Source organism: Mauremys reevesii, linkage group 4 (assembly GCF_016161935.1).
Source record: "Mauremys reevesii isolate NIE-2019 linkage group 4, ASM1616193v1, whole genome shotgun sequence".
Lineage (NCBI taxonomy): Eukaryota > Metazoa > Chordata > Testudines > Geoemydidae > Mauremys > Mauremys reevesii.
In genome coordinates this window covers 65,567,714-65,584,529 of record NC_052626.1, presented here as the reverse complement: position 1 = coordinate 65,584,529, position 16,816 = coordinate 65,567,714, and the positions used below count along the sequence as shown (strand labels likewise).

The 16,816-nt window shown below is 39.6% G+C and overlaps 1 protein-coding gene and 1 long non-coding RNA gene across 6 annotated transcripts in view; one reads left to right on the top strand and one right to left on the bottom strand.

Moving 5' to 3' along the window:
- Positions 1 to 16,227, top strand: part of PCNX1 (pecanex 1) — a 134,490-nt gene extending 118,263 nt beyond the window's left edge. For all 5 annotated transcript variants that reach the window (XM_039534582.1, XM_039534581.1, XM_039534580.1 and 2 more), the window contains 4 exons: positions 1,239 to 1,444; positions 2,954 to 3,393; positions 5,275 to 5,415; positions 11,186 to 16,227. In XM_039534582.1, the coding sequence (XP_039390516.1) occupies positions 1,239 to 1,444; positions 2,954 to 3,393; positions 5,275 to 5,415; positions 11,186 to 11,326 (928 nt within the window). In that variant the 3' untranslated portion in view covers positions 11,327 to 16,227. The remainder of the gene's footprint in view (positions 1 to 1,238; positions 1,445 to 2,953; positions 3,394 to 5,274; positions 5,416 to 11,185) is intronic.
- On the bottom strand, positions 3,520 to 11,254 carry LOC120403508. The gene is made up of 4 exons (XR_005597550.1): positions 11,156 to 11,254; positions 10,880 to 10,983; positions 8,760 to 8,908; positions 3,520 to 3,977 (listed from the first exon to the last, which is right to left on the bottom strand). It is a non-coding gene; the product is annotated as an uncharacterized LOC120403508 (long non-coding RNA).
- Positions 16,228 to 16,816: the final 589 nt, after the last annotated feature.

Here is a 16,816-nt window from a genome sequence, read left to right as displayed (position 1 = left end):
TCTAGGTGGAAACATTATGCCTTGAGTTGTAATCTCAGCTGTGCCAGTTAGGTGCTGTGGCGTTTGAGTGTGTCACTTTTCAATGCCTCAGTTTATTCTGTCCATAAGAGGAGTATAATTATCTACCTCACAAAGGTGTGGGGAAGATTCATGCAGGTCTGGGACTTTAACATGCTTAAAAATGTGAGTAGTCCCACTGAAGTAACTGGGACTCTCTCATGAGTAAAATTATGCAAGGCATTAATGCTTTCAAGATTGATGACTTTGTACAGCACTTTGAATATGTAAGCAACATACCATTCTAAACGTTAGTCAGTACTACACGAGTATTTGACTAAATGTAGGTATAACCATGCTGTACACCTACAGTATATAAGTACAAATTGGCCGCTTCCTCAAAATTGTGTGGTGTATTTACTGCAAACTGTGATGTATCTCTTCTCCACCCCAAACCACTTCTCCAGCATATTGCTAGAATAACCTGTCACAGTACCATAAAAAACATTAGACCTAAGCTAATTATACTTCAAGAAGCAAAGAGACTGGGAAAGGATTTAGCAATGTATTTGAGAACAGAAGAACAAGGGTAGTACTTGGGATTGGAGGATGAGTAAATGTGCTTTCTTTAGTGAGTCTAAATGAAACGTAGCTTTCCAAGCAACATAGTAAAAATAAAAGCTTACAGTCTCTAACTAACAAATTGATTAGCCCACCTAAATGTTCAAATGCTGGCATGGGTAGTATAAAAATCTCAAAGACCCCTGGCACATCATAGTCACTAAAGTATGTCATAATTGAAATCCATTGCTAAAGCAATACGAAAAGAAACAGTTGAAAAGAGCTAACAGTTTTTTCCTGCTCGTTTTAAACATAAAGAGAGAAAAAGTATGAGGAAAAGCTTGAAATTAGAGATCAGATAAATGACTGCCATTATAGACAGACCAGCATAAACTCTGGTGCTAATATGACCGTAAAATAGAAGAGCAATAAATTCTAGTGTTTGTTATTAAAAGTATTACCACTGAATTCTCAAAGTCACATTTTTAAATAGTTGGTTCTACATAATAAAAGTAAATATCACTTAAATGTTTGTCAGGAAAATATTTTTAGTGCTGTCTCAGATAGCAACCTACAAGTTGGGGAAAGCATAGTACAGAAGAAAAAGCAATATAGTTGAAACTGATGTCTGGTCACTTTTTTCTGTTCGCTAATACAGTTGATTCTCATTGTGTTCTCAGATTAAGGAAAGGTTGTGGTGCTGGCTGCAACAGTGGTGGAAACATTGAAGATTCAGATGCTGGAGGTGGGGCTTCCTGCACAAGTAACAGTGCAGCTGCCAATGAGTCGCAAAGCAGCATGTCACAAGCAGGAGGGAATTTAATTACAGGGCAGGGCCCTGGAGTGGGACTCCACCCTCCTGTCACATCTCACCCCTCAACATTAGGTAAAACTAACCTAAAGTGTGTATATTATATAAAATACTGGAACTGTACGTAGGCTATCTGTCCCAGAGGGAATGGTATTTTTGACCACCGTAGATCAGGGCTGGGCTACAAACACAAAATTAATTTGGTTCTGTAATCTTAATTCCCAATGGAAATGTATTCATATCCAAAAATCACAATGCAGTTTAGCACGATGGGTCTCTGGACCGCTACTGGAATGGTTTGAGGATTGCAGATCAGGATTATATGCTGACCAGAGTTGAGTGGGATAACCTTTCATAGCACCTCCCTACAGGATGGCTAACCTACACCAGTCCTACTGTTCCCTTGTGTTCACAAATACCAAAATCATAGCAAGAGTTTTATACATGTGAATATCTGTCTTTTATGCTACTAAAACCTTACTGCTACTGTGGAGTAAATTGTCTGTTGCTGCAGGGTTTCAGTTAAACAGTAGCCAAGAAAGTGCCCTTAGTGATCTAGTGAGGCTAGGACTATAACAATGTTTAAAAGGGGACTGGATAAATTCATGGTGGCTAAGTCCATAAATGGCTATTAGCCAGGATGGGTAAGAATGGTGTCCCTAGCCTCTGTTCATCAGAGGATGGAGATGGATGGCAGGAGAGAGATCACTTGATCATTGCCTGTTAGGTTCACTCCCTCAGGGGCACCTGGCATTGGCCACTGTCGGTAGACAGATACTGGGCTAGATGGACCTTTGGTCTGACCCGGTACGGCCTTTCTTATGTTCTTAACTGGAGGTAATTGAGCATGTGTGTTTCCTGAGGTATAGTTGCTTTTATTTGCCTTTCAAGAAAAATAAAGCTATTTGACAGATTCGTACGTTGCCATCTTCTGAATCTTTTCATACCATATAGCATTATAAGGTCCATAATTGTGATGGGGTATCTACAACTGTCTGGCACCAGAGAGGAGCATTAATAAATATGCATTAAATAACACTAATAACAGCTAAAATTCTCATGGTTTTTCTTTGCCAACTTCAAATCTAATTAAACATTTCAGAACTAGTTAAAATGGCAGCAATAGTAACTAAACTTTCTGATGCACACTTAGGAGTGCAGTCAAACCACTTGTTTGACTAAGAATATTTGGTGTTCTGAAACACTGCAAATGTTACTGACAGAATTAGACAACATAGAATGAGAAACCAAACTTTTCAGCATTAAAGAAATACTTCATTAATGCAATAAGAGCTGGGCTCAGACCTACAAAGGACACTTACACTTTTGCATCTATGCTCCTAGCATTGTAATATCAGTTTCTTAAACCAGTTAAGATTAATTGAACATATTCAAATATTTCATTGTTGAGAGGACCAGTACATCTTGTCCCTGAAGTATTCTAGGCATTTCTGATATGCCCATCAATTTTGTACTGAGGTGCCAAAACACTTGTGTAAGTGTCTAAAATCTAAAATGTGTGGCAGGCATGAATTAAAACTATCAACTCTCCTGATTCTGTTTTTGTTTTTTGTTTTCTTTTAGGCACCAGTCACAGCTCCCACTCTGTGCAGTCAAGCCTTGTCAGACATTCCCCTGCCCGTGCCTCGGTAGCCAGCCATTCATCTTATTGCTACAGCAGTCGCCATTCATCACTTCGCACGTCCACTACAGGCTTTGTGCCTTGCCGACGCTCTTCCACCAGTCAAATATCCCTTCGTAACCTCCCATCCTCCATCCAGTCCCGCCTATCCATGGTGAACCAAATGGAACCCACTGGCCAGACTGGCGTTGTCATCGTGCAGCATGGCCTACCCTCTTCCAGCAGCTCCAGCCAAAGCATCCCAGCCTGTAAACAACATGCCCTTGTGGGCTTTCTAGGAACAGAAGGAGGGAATAACGTAACTGATGCACAGTCAGGTGGTAATGCAAGCCCTGCAAACCATATGCAAGCCAAAAGGGATGAAGTTATTTACAGAATCCAGGTGAATCAGCCAGAAGAACACGTTAATCTACACTCTTTTTAGCCCTTATTTTTCCCCTCGTTACAGTATTTTTATTATCTTCCACCTTGTGGTAACTAAATAACACTATCTCTGCCTTCTATCCACACATATGTCCTGGAGTTTCTCAGTGCAGAACAGAAGTGCAGTTATGACTAGAAAGGTTCATCTTTATTTTGCTGAACAGGTGGCCTACTGGAATACTGAGCAATATCTACTCACATTACAGACATGTTTTATTTTAGCACACAGCGGTGAGAGAGTCAGCTAGATTCTGTTCTACTTCATACATTAACAACAAAATTTATAAGTTTAGTTTTGCTTGCGGTATCTTTATTTACTGGTTGTAACATGAAAGGCAGAACAGCTTCCTTTGCAGTGCTGGCAGTTTGTATCTTTTGATTTGCAAACTAAGAACATTTTCTGTAGAAGTCACTGTAAAAATATTGTCCGTTTCCTTTTCATTGTTCACTTCTTGGTTACTGCCACATACAAAGTCTTTGAGCGTATGCCAGTTCACCATTGATTTAAGTTGCCAGGGGAAATCTTGGTAGTTTTGTTGAAATCTGGAAGTTAAACACAAACTCTAGCTTATGTGGCTTTCAATAAACCCTTGTATATGTTTACAATAGAGTGTTGCTGGGATAAATTTAGAAGAAGTCACCAGTAGGACAAAGGTTGTATCCAGCTTGTGTCACATGGGGACAAAACTTAATGCCATAGTGAAGCCTGTCTTGGTCATAGTCATTCAGTAACGACAGACAATTGCGAATAAATTTGGCAGGCCTCAGTTTTGTAGCTTTTGTATGCAGGCAGGGGTGGACTAAGTAAACCCACCCCTGGGTTTACTAACCCAGCTAAGATCTGCTAATGTTCAGGGACGCTCTTTTAAAACTGTTTTTTCCCAAAAATATTTCTTCCATGTCCCTTCTGTAAACTCCTAGTGTGATGGTGGGTATCTAAGCAGCTCCTGCTTGTTCACAAGTTGAGGGAGGTTTTCCACAATGCTTTCCTGCTGACCTCTTCCAAGTGCAGAAAGCCTGTTAATTTCAAAACACTGGCTGGTCTCTGCCAGGGGTGAAAGTAACTTACAGGACTTACTGGTACTGCCAGAGTCCTGAGGGGGGTGCGTAACCTCATCCGGAAGAGGTGTGGCCTCAACCGGAAGAGGCAGGGCCTCTCGAGATTTAAAGGCCCTGGGGCATTGCTGTGGCTGGGAGCCCCAGGGCCTTTAAATCAGCCAGAGGCTCCCAGCTGCAGAGGTGGCTGGGAGCCCCTGGGGCTCAGGGGCAAATTAAAGGGCCCGGGGCTCGGCTGCTGCAGGGCTCCGGGCCCTTTAAATCCTGGCCCCAGCCCGGCAGCCAAGCTCGGGCATGGATTTAAAGGGCCTGGAGCTCCCACCGCTGCAGGGAGGAGCCCCGAGCCCTTTAAATCCCAGCCCCAGCCCGGACACCGAGCCACAGGCAGAAGCCGGTATGGTCCGGCACAGCATACTGACTCTTGCCAGTACGCCATACTGTACCGTACCGGCTTACTTTCACCTCTGGTCTCTGCTGAGCATCCTAAAAGGAACTTAGTTCTTTTGCCTGGTGTTAAATCCTCTGAGCCTTGTGTTCTGCATTCCCAAATCGGGAGGCCTGTGCCACTCAAGTTTTTTGAAGTGTAGCTCCTAGCTAACTTAGGGCTTGAATCTGCACTACTGAAATCCACTGAAGCTTTGCCATTGACTTTAGTGGGTGCAAGATCAGTCCTTTAAAGAGCAACATTTTTATGAGTAGCATCTAAGGGAACAGTTATGGGTTCACTATTAACCATTAATTGGCTCCATAATAGTCTAAAATCAATTTCTACTTTTCATTTTAGATAATGGATCCCAGCCAAGTACTGGAAGGGATCAACATGTCTAAAAGGAAGGAGCTGCAGTGGCCAGATGAGGTGATACGACTAAAAGCTGGAAGAAATAGCTGGAAAGACTGGAGTCCTCAGGAAGGCATGGAAGGCCATGTAAGTTTCATTTGGAAGCTGATTTTGTGAATTGGGGGGTGGAGGGGGAGAGTCAACTTTGTTAAAGGTCAGTCTGAAACACTGTGCAGACACCATTCAAAAGGTACATTTGATCATACACTGATGGAGCAGATGTTCTTTGGAGTTACTACCTGTATGCAAGAAGATGCATAGATCCTCACTTGAACTGGGTGAAATTTCTGAAACCAGTCCAATGGGTGCAAGATAGTCTTTACTGCAAAAGTAGGGTTGTCACGCAATTTAAAAAAATTAATTGCACGATTAATCACACTGTTAACCAATAATAGAATACCATTTATTTAAATATTTTTGATGTTTTCTACATTTTCAAACATATTGATCTCAATTACAACACAGAATACTAAGTGTACAATGCTCATTTTTAAATTATTTTTTATTACAAATATTTGCACCGTAAAAAAACAAGAAATAGTATTTTTCAATTCACCTCATACAAGTACTGTAATGCAATCTTTGTCATGAAAGTTGAACTTACAAATGTAGAATTATGTACAAAAAAGCTTTAAAAAATAAAACCATCTAAAATTTTTAGAGCCTGAAAGTCCACTCAGTCCTACTTCTTGTTCAGACAAACAAGTTTGTTTACATTTGCAGGAGACAATGCTGCCCTCTTCTTGTTTACAGTGTCACCTGAAAGTGAGAACAGGCATTCTCGTGGCACTGTTGTAGCAGGCATAGCAAGAAATTTATGTGCCAGATGTGCTAATGATTCATATGTCCCTTCATGCATCAACATTCCAGGGGACATGCTGATGATGGGTTCTGCTTGATAACAGTCCAAAGCAGTGCGGACTGACGCATGTTCCTTTCATCATCTGAGTCAGATTCCACCAGCAGAAGGTTGATTTTCTTTTTCGGTGGTTTGGGTTCTGTGGTTTCCGCATTGGCGTGTTGCTCTTTTAAGACTTTTGAAATCACGCTCCACACCTCGTCCCCCTCAGACTTTGGAAGGCACTTCAGAGTCTTAAACATTGAATGCTGTAGCTATCTTTAGAAATCTCACATTGGTACCTTTGCATTTTGTCAAATCTGCAGCAAAAGTGTTATTAAAATGAACAACATATGCTGGGTCATCATCCAAGACTGCTGTAACATGAAATATATGGCAGAATGCTGGTAAAACAGAGTAGGGGACATACAGTTCCCCCACAGGGAGTTCAGTTACAAATTTAATTATTATTATTTTTTTTTTAACGAGCATCATCAGGATGGTAGCATGTTCTCTGGACTGGTGGCTGAAGCATGAAGGGGCATACGAATGTTTAGCATATCTGGCATGTAAATACCTTGCAATGCCGGCTACAAAAGTGCCATGCAAATGTCTGTTCTCGCTTTCTGGTGACGTCAATAAGAAGAAGGCAGCATTATCTCCTGTAAATGTAAACAAGCTTGTTTGTCTTAGCGATTGGCTGAACAAGAAGTAGGACTGAGTGGACTTTGTAGGCTCTGAAGTTTTACATTGTTTTGTTTTTGAGTGCAATTATGTAAGGGGAAAAAAAAATCTACATTTGTACGTTGCAGTCTCACAACCAAGAGATTGCTCTTCAATACTTGTATGAGGTGAATTGAAAAATATCATTTATTTTGTTTATCATTTTTACAGTGCAAATATTTGTAATAAAAATAATATACACTTTGATTTCAATTACAACACAATACAATTTTTATGAAAATATAGAAAAACATCCAAAATATTTAATAAATTTCAATTGGTATTCTACTGCTTAATAGTGCAATTAATCGCGATGAATTTTTTTAATCGCAATTAATTTTTGAGTTAATCGCATGAGTTAACTGCAATTAATTGACAACCCTATACAAAAGACAACAACAAACAAACCTAAAGCAAAACCCTTTATGTGCATTGCATTTAAATTACTGTACTATTCACCCAGCCTTCAGTTTTCCTTTCCTAAAATTATCCACTCCTGAGAGTATGCTAAAGATGAATTTACCAGCCAGCCTTAATATTACAGGAATTGCTTGGTTAATAGTATTTGGCTTTAAATCAAATCACTATAATGCAAATAGGGTTGAGTCAATTATATTTAAATGTCACTTTGTTAGATAACATAATTAGGACTCCAGTTCATTTCTGTATATAAAAAGGAAGTTCTGAGATTCAACTGAAAACAAAGATATAGTCTAAGTTTTTTCCAGTGGCGTATTAATTGTAATCCCCTTTCTCTTCCTCTGTTATAGCTGCAACTTCAGCTTTCACTGCATCTAGTAGAGAAGATTATTATGTACTCAAATAGTTTCCTTTCTAGAAAACTGCAACTCTATCTTTCAGAAATCTCATCATTTTACTTATAAACAGTCAGTCATTCCTGGATCAGTGCTTGGCCCCAACAGGGGTGTTCTTCAAGATCACTATAATATTCAGAGCTGAATGATACAAGCAAATAAGTCAGAATGCCCTTACATATAAAAGGCATAAGAACTACCAGGGAAGACACACTACTCTAAAATGATGTGTGCATGTATTGATTGGCACTGGGAACAAGTACTTCCTAATGCTTAGCAGTTCAGACTTCCCACGTAGGCATTCAGTGGTACGCATTAGAAAATAAACTGGTGGAGGTTGCAGCCTCCACTCCCTGCAAGCATCCAGGAAGCTATTCCAGGGAGGCTGGGTATTGAGATTCCCTTAGAAATATACAGCTTTATAAAATTGTTCGTACACCCTCCCACCCTACCCCAGTTCTTTGCAATCAGCCCTGAGAAGCCTAAGGAGACTTTTTAAAACATCCTAAACTTTCTTGTAGGGCTTGTCATATGGGAAATTTTGTCCTGAAGGAAAAAAACATTCTTTGAATTGGCAGCCAAAAATGCAACAAACTTTTTTTCCTTGTAGCACCTTTCAACAAAGACTCTCAAAGTGTTTTATGAAGATGGTAAAAACTTATGCCTATTGTACCTATTGGGGAAGAGAGAGAAGTGCAGAGTAGTTCCAGCTTGTTCAAGGGCAGATAGTGGCAGCAGGGAAATGAACTCGACACCCAGTGCTCTGTTCTAACCACTATTATGGTGTCTTATGCTTAGAGATATTGGCTTCCGTGAACAGCTAGAGTCTAACTTGATTTTTAAGTGTGTGAATGAAGAACACAGAAATAAATTCCCCTTGTGCGTGACTGAATTTGTATTGCCATTGGCAGTCCACTCCTATGGTTCATGTACATTAAATCTAAGCTGTAAACTTGACTTAATACAGCAGCTGCTAGTGGTATTGTATATAAGACACAATAAGCAAACTAAGGGTCTAGGTTGTTAATACTGTGCCTTCTAGTTTTGGAACTTACTGTGTTAGCCATTGCAGATAAGGAATATCCTAGTGATAATGCATATCATTCTGAGTACTCCTTGGCAGTTGGCCAGTGTCACTTAGCAATTGCTTCCAAGGAATTTGTTAACTGGCCTTGCTTGTCACAGGATGCCATCATCTACACTCCTTGATGATAAGAAGGAAAAAGAAGAAGGTTAAAAAGAGAGGGTTTGAAGGTTAGAATAAGCTGCTGATCTAAATGTTTATTTCTATTAATATTTGTGTGACTAGTTCTGTTTAGTAATTCTGAAGCATTACTTCCTTTCTGGAACATAGTGCTAGCCGTTTTTCTCTAGGATGGTGTCTTTTAACCTGGGGAAAGAGGGAGGGCACTCCCTCCAGGAGTATGCATAGAAGGAGTTGTGTGGTAAAACCTTCATGACATTAGATTTACTCCAACTCCCTATAACAAACTTGCTGCTGTTGGTAAAGTTCACTTAAACTCACTTCCCTTCCTGCTCCTTTTGCAGTCAACTGAGCAAGGGAGATGCTCGTGCACACTGGGACACAAGAAGAAGCTTACTAGCCAAAGGCACTATCTGCTCTCAAAATATCCAGCTCAGCTGCAGGAGTATGTGTCCTGGACCACTAATAAGCACATCCCCACACCAAGTAGTGCGTAGCTTTCTGTTGAGTAACCAGGGGGAAGAGAATAGCTTTTAGAGGGAGTAACTAGGGAGAGAAGCAGTGAACCAGAGCAAAAACGAACCAAAAGAAAGGGGAAAAGGTTGGGAGGGGAGAGTGAAGAATGAATGGACAGAATCTGTTTTTGGACACTGCATGATGGGACATGAGATGGGCAGGATCAGAGCTCCCACAGTGAAGAGTTCAGAACCTCTGCTCTAAGATCTGTGTGTGTCTTCTGTACCTGGTATGTAAGCTGTGTTTCCAAGAAATTGTAAAAATTATTTGGGTTTTTGTTTGAGATGTTCTGTACACTGGCTTTCAAATTATGCTTTTAAAGGTGACTTAACTGAATTGGTCTCAAATTTCTCAACATTATGTGCATCCTGCTTCTTTCCTAAGTGTGCTTCTGCTTTTCTATTAAATACAATACAGTACCCTGCCTTGTGAAAGTGTGTTAAATGTATACCAAAATAGCACAAATTTTCTTGGTTGAAAAATGTAGTTTATCAAAGCTCCTGCACAGACAGCAAATAATGCTTCTGAAATCCTGTTCCTTTCTGTGGTATCTTTTGTGAATAATTTGTAGAGGTAGAGAACAAACCTGTGTTTCTGAAAGTCTCTTTTGGGGAGGAGTGTAATATTTCACGTCTCATTGGTCTAAAGCAGGGGTCGGCAACCTTTCAGAAGTGGTGTGCCGAGTCTTCATTCATTCACTCTAATTTAAGGTTTCGTGTGCCAGTCATACATTTTAATGTTTTTAGAAGGTCTCTTTCTAGAAGTCTATAATATATAACTAAACTATTGTTGTATGTAAAGTAAATAAGGTTTTTAAAATGTTTAAGAAGCTTCATTTAAAATTAAATTAAAATACAGAGCCTCCCGGACCGGCCAGGACCTGGGCAGTGTGAGTGCCACTGAAAATCACCTCGCGTGCCGCCTTCGGCACACGTGCCATAGGTGGCCTACCCCTGGTCTAAAGCATTAGAGAATCGCTGTAACCTAAAATGCAGTTTGTTCACTGTAGTGCACCAAAATAATTTGGGACTCTTTATTTTCACTGTAAATGGAGCCTCATTATATCCAAGTTCCTCCTTATTTCCCCCACCCTCCAGCTCTTCACTGAGTTTGCAGTGGTTACGTGGGGTCTGGTTTGGATTAACTTGATTCCTCTTGCTGAAATCCAACCCCAGCTGTTCTTTTACAATTTATATGTAACAGTTTAAGCTTGATGAGTGTGTTTTTAAACAGACTTAAGTATTCTTTTAACACCCCACTGAGATGAATGACAGAAAGTAAACCTCTGAGTTTTCATCCTTTACTGCTATAGACACACAAACACAGAGGTGTAGTAATACTCAGTAGGAAGACTGTCTTCATCTTTGTATCTAGAGGACTAGAAAACTCTATGGTTGTAGGAATACCAAAAAGAAAAGCTACGATTCTGCAGAGCACAGAAAAGTAAAGTCTTACTTCCTTTATAGGCCTCTTCCCTCAAAATATGTTATCCTCAGATTGGATTTTGTGTGCCAAACAGCATTTCTCTAGTTATTTAGTGTATTTCCAAGCTTTCCTTACTGGCAAAAAGAGATTATAGCAGATTTTGCGGAAGTATTACAAGAATAATATATCTATTGAAAAATGTGTGGTTAGATTGTATGACATTTTCAGTACTTTTGCCTCTGCCCTGTTATGGTACAGAATTATAAATCAAGACCATGAAATGGCAGTAATCCGTGTGGAACTAACCTTTCATATTGTTATGATTGCCTTCTCCAGGTGATTCACCGCTGGGTGCCTTGCAGCAGAGATCCAGGGAGTAGGTCCCACATAGATAAAACCATCCTGCTGGTCCAGATTGAAGACAAATATGTTGCTGTGGTTGAAACTGGAGTCCTAGAACTTGGGGCTGAAGTGTGAGCCACACTGATAATTAAACTTCCCCTCCTCCAAGGATTCAGAAGAGAGGAGGAGTCAGGAGAGGATGCTCCCAGGGCATGAAACTTTAGTCCAGTTTTAGGACAGGACTTAAAAACAGGAGGCTTGTAGAAGGCCCTTCTCCAAAATAAAGAAGTGTAAGAGCTGGGTTTTTTAAGTTGTTAGCTGCTGAGGAAACATTTGCATGAAGGGTAAAGATTTGTTGAGACATCGTTTTTGTTTTGAAACTTTGTTTTATGCATTGTGTATTGCTCTAAATCAACAAACTTCAGTTCTAAAATAGGAGCGCCTCATATTTTTCTATTGCTTTGCCAAAAATTGCCATGTTTTGTCACAGAGCATGTGGCGTCCATTCACCTTATTCAAAGAAAGTGACTAGCATACAAACCTTTGGTTCAGCGTAAAGCCGTATAGAGGTTTGGTGTATGGCGAGAGACTGAACAGACATATAGATTATCTTCTTCCTTGTGAGCTAAAATCTTTAATGAGAGAACTGCACTAATTTTTTACAGCAATGCACTAAAATATCTGAGATTGCTCAGAACATTTATTTATATATAAATAAAATATCATTATTTAAATTGCCTTTGGGATTAACCCCCCTCCCTCTCCATATACATGTTGACGGTAAAAGCTGTGCCAGGGATTCTGTTTGGTTCAACAGTCTGTATTTCCTATCAGTGCATTGCATCCTTTTCAGAATAAATGGCAGAATACCAAATATCTAGTAATGTACCTGAAAATCCCCATAACTGTATCAAAGGCTATTTTGGTTGTGGTGCATCAATCATCTGTACAACATATTCAGCTTTAAAGTGGGTCCCAATGCACTAATTTGCATCCTTTGTCTCCCTTAGATAGTCCTGACTTCTCTGCTCCTTTACACATGGAGCTAACTCAGTTATACTGACAGCTCTTCTCTGGAAAAGGCACTTGATTTTTGAGGGAGGTAAAGGTGAATCTTAGTCCATGATCCATGCCTATTTTCTGAATCTTGAAGGTTTTCAGATTCAATCCAGTTAAACAACTGAGGGTTTGTTTTTGTTTTTTAAGGAATTATAGAGGAGGCACAGCCCTAAACTGTTGTATCAATTTTACCATCTCACCTTTCCTTTCCCTCTACTCTTCATTCTTTTCTATGACTTGAATTTTATTTTCAATGATTATATATTCTATGTAACTGTAATTTGAGTATTTATAACTGTGAAGTTCAGTTATTCATGTGTTACATATCCTAGGTTTTATCGTGTTTTTTTTAAATATGTTATTCAGGGAAACAAGTAACTCAAATTTACCATGGGGGTGTGAGGAGAAAACTTCAGTTTAGAATTAAGTTGCAGCTCCTCTGACTTGATTCTCTTAATCCATGAGAAAAATGTACATGTTGTGATTGTTTCCTGTCTCTGATCTGGAATTATGCTCAGTTCTGCAGAGAACTTCACACAGTCCTAGCTTTTGAGAGCAGCCATCTTCTCTCCCCCATCATTACCTCTTCTTCCTAGGTAGTATAACTGGGGGAGACTTAGCAGATTGCAGGGGATGTGTTGCAATTATTTCTCTGTCAGCACTGAAATCTAATCCTTTATATACTTATGTAAGAGTAAATATACAAGGGGTAAGGAAAATGTAGGAAGCAAATGCCTACTGCAAAGCATTGTTGATATTCTGACTCAAGTTACTATATGCTTTTCGCTATGAAAAAGTAGCCTTTTCTATGCCTAGTGTCTGGTCAGTTATGAATCCTATTCCTAGTGCACTGTTGTAGGGCTTTGCTTATGTTGTATACTATGCAAAGCTTGTACACTTTATGTACTGTGCATTTTACAATTGCATATTACTGTACAGTTTATACATATGCAGTATTTAATCTTTGCATAAATGCACAGTTCTGAATCTACCACCTTAGAAATCATTTTTCTGTTCGAAACACCTTACCAAATGTGCACATGATAGTGTGGTTACATTTATCTCCTAGTTATCTGAAAACATAGTGAAGTAGCTGACTTCATTGGCAGTTTTGTAGCTTTGCTGTCATGAGTGATGAAAATTTCTGTTAGCGTTGAAGCTATTTTGAATGAAGGTTTGTACTTTTATGCCCTTTCTCTGCTGACAATTACAAGATCCATTTCCTTTATCAGTTGGAATATTGTTTCACAAAGACTAACGAATGAGCATCCTCTCTAGGGACAGACCCTAATTTTGGTATTCATACAAGGGTTCTTTACTGTTCTAATGCCTTGAGAGAATCAGATGCTTAAAAAGCAAAGTAAATACATATATCCCATTATAAAAACATCACAACTTGGATGAAGCACCTCTTCAGATATGGTTTTTATGTGCAATCTCTGTTACTCTCTTTTGGGCAAGAGAATGAATTTCTCCCAGCAACAAGTCTATTCCTAATAATATGCTTGGAGGACATATAAAAATCCTACAGTAACACTTTATTATTCAAAATCAAGGCATGTCTTAAACAGTAAATATGACTTGTGGATCTCTCTTTTAAATCTTAAGGTTTCCAATGTGTTGACATTTGAAGACCGATTGTAATGTGGTTAGTTAACAGGTTAATAGCTTCTGCTGAAAGCTTTATTAGTAAGTCTGTGTGAAGTCATTCAGATAGTTGTATTTCACCAACACCAAAACTGCTTGTAAATCCTAATAATTTACTATTAACTGTTTTCAGATATTCTCACTAAAAATCAGCCAATTGCAATTTTACCCTTCCATACAGCTTTTAAAAATTAGCTTTTTCACCTTCCAATATTCCAGTTACTTGGTTATAACCTTAAATTATCTCAATTATTTTATATTGGATTGTCTATTCATTTGTATAAAATTAGTAGGCTCTTGATTTCATGATGGACAAAACCTACCCAAATTCTTCCAACTCCAAATATGTTAGGTCAGCCCGTGCTCCAGCAAGATTTATTTTAAATTGATCGCTTTGCTTTCATTTTTGTGGTGGTGTAATCGTTAGGAGTTAATACTGAGGCATAAGAATTTTTTATTTTGGGGGGGCAGTGGAAGCACTGAATATTCTCACATTGTTGTCCTACCAGACTGGAACGTCATGGCTGTAGAACAGAGTTCTTAAACTTTCTCAGTCCAACATGGGAACTTCAGCCTTGTAGAAAGGTGGTGGCAGGGTTTCACTCCTATCCTCTGGCAGCATTGTGTGTTGCTGGTATTTTGCTGTATTAACATTCCAGTTAAGACTAGCTTTGTAGCCTCCAGGAATATGGATCCACATCTACTTTGTTTCTGTAAGTAGATTTCTCTAAAGGTGGTATCTATAGATACATACATTAAGGGCCTACTGCTGAGCTAAAATGAATATTTAAGTACAGAAATACACTGAATGTCTGTACTAAGCAGATTGCAGGGGCTTTCAGCAGCAAAACACAATTAAAGTTAACTTAAATTCTTGAATTCCCCCTCTCCCACACTAGCTACCTGTGAAATCTTTTGATACTTCCTGGTTTTGCTAATGACATCCCAGAATGCATATGACCACCACTGATACCTGAATTTTTATGCAACTCATGGTATCTGTGATGTCATGGAGTGATGGATTAATTCTGGGATCTCTCTTACAAACCAGGAAGTTCCAGAGGATTTCACAATGGGGTTGGGGAAGGAAGGATTTAAAAAAAGGTAAATAGTTGAATGGCCCTATATCCTGTTTAGTGGGGCACTTGGCACATTTCTGACCTTGACTCAATTTTCATATTAGCTCTTTGCAGTTCATCTCCAGTCCTTCCTCTACCCCAGCCTGCTTTCTGTGAGATGGTGATCTTTTAGGGCAGACCCTAGGTGAATAATGAACTAAAATTCAGAATAGATATGCTGTGGTATTAGTGCCCTTGGCAGATTGTGGCAGATGCTCTTAAAGTTTTGCCTTGGGGAATAATATCCAACTGTGAATCACTTCACTGATACCACATCCAAGAGACTAAATGACCCAGTGGTGTAGATACATAACTTATACTTTTTGAAGACCTTTATTAATAGAGAATGGACTCTCCCTCCACAAACTGGAGTAGAACAACTTGGATTTCTTATAATAATCATTCAAAATATATAAGTAACTCATATTGGACATCTGGTTAAACCACCATAGGTTTTATGTAGCTAATTTTATTAAGGGGATTTTATACCTATTATATAGGCTTCAACGCTTCTTGTTTTCTGGCATTACTCAGTACATGATAGCCTGATGTTCACTCAGTGAAGCTAGACAGTGTAAGAAATTAGTTGTATTTATGTGCCTTAATAAAACAATGGTTACATAACACCTTGGTGGGAACTACAGTACATTACTTGTTTCACCTCAGTGTTGTATACGTATACTTCCAAGAAAAATGATGTAAGATGGCTGCTCCAAAAGACTTCAGGAGACTACATCACTCAGTCACAAACATTTGAATACAAGCAATCGAATAATTTCTGGTGTACAGTTTGAATATATAACCTCTGGTAAATTCAATCATCCCGTGACTTTGACAGACAGACATCATAGAGCTGAATGTTAACTTGTTCCATAAGACCCTAAGTAGGCCTGACAATGAGCTGCTGATTAGAAAATTGAGGAAGGAGGGGAATAAAACATAGATGGGGAGAGTGGGTTGAGTTTTGAATGGGCTATGAAAAATACACATTGCCTCTACCAGCATATGGATATCTTGCCAGGGATAGGGATACATGTACTTGCGTGTGTCTGTAAGCGTGTATGTGTCTGCGTGTGTGTTATTGAAAACCGCCTGTAAATATTGTAGTTGTTTAAAATGGAAAAAGCAGAGATTTTTTTGCAATGTGTTGTATCAAAAAGGACAGTATTGACAGTGAAGAAACACTGAGAAATAAAATTTTCTTTTTTCATTTGTGCTGTTCTCATTTATTGCATTTTCACTTCATCTTCCATGGGATGCCAACTTTGCAAATGACTATAAAGAACTATTTTTTAAAAATTTTACCTCAGTTTAGCACTCAGTTCCCCATTTATTATGAATAAGTCTCCATGGAGGTCATGGAGCTCACGGATTTTGTGACTTCCCATGACTTCTGCAGTGGCCTGTGCGGCTGACCTGGGAGTCACCTGAGCATCTTGAGCAGCCCTTGGGACAGTTTGGGGCCTCCTACCCCCCAGCAGCAGGAGTTTGGGTGGGGAGGGCTCAGGGCTGGGGATTAGGGTGGAGGGTGGTGCTTACCTGGGGGTGGGCTCCCAAAAGGGTGACAGGAACTCCCCTTTCTCAGCTCCTAGTTCCATGTGCTGCCTCTGCCTGCAGGCACTGCCCCCGTAGCTCCCATTGGCCATGGTTCCCAGCCAATGGGAGCTACAGAACTGCAGTTTGGGGCAGAGCAGATACTGCATGTGGAGCTAGGAGCTGGAGGTCACGGCTTCCCAGGAGTTGGGTAGGGAACTTGCCCTGCCCTCCCCCCCAAGTTTTAGTCAGGGGTATATAGTAAAAG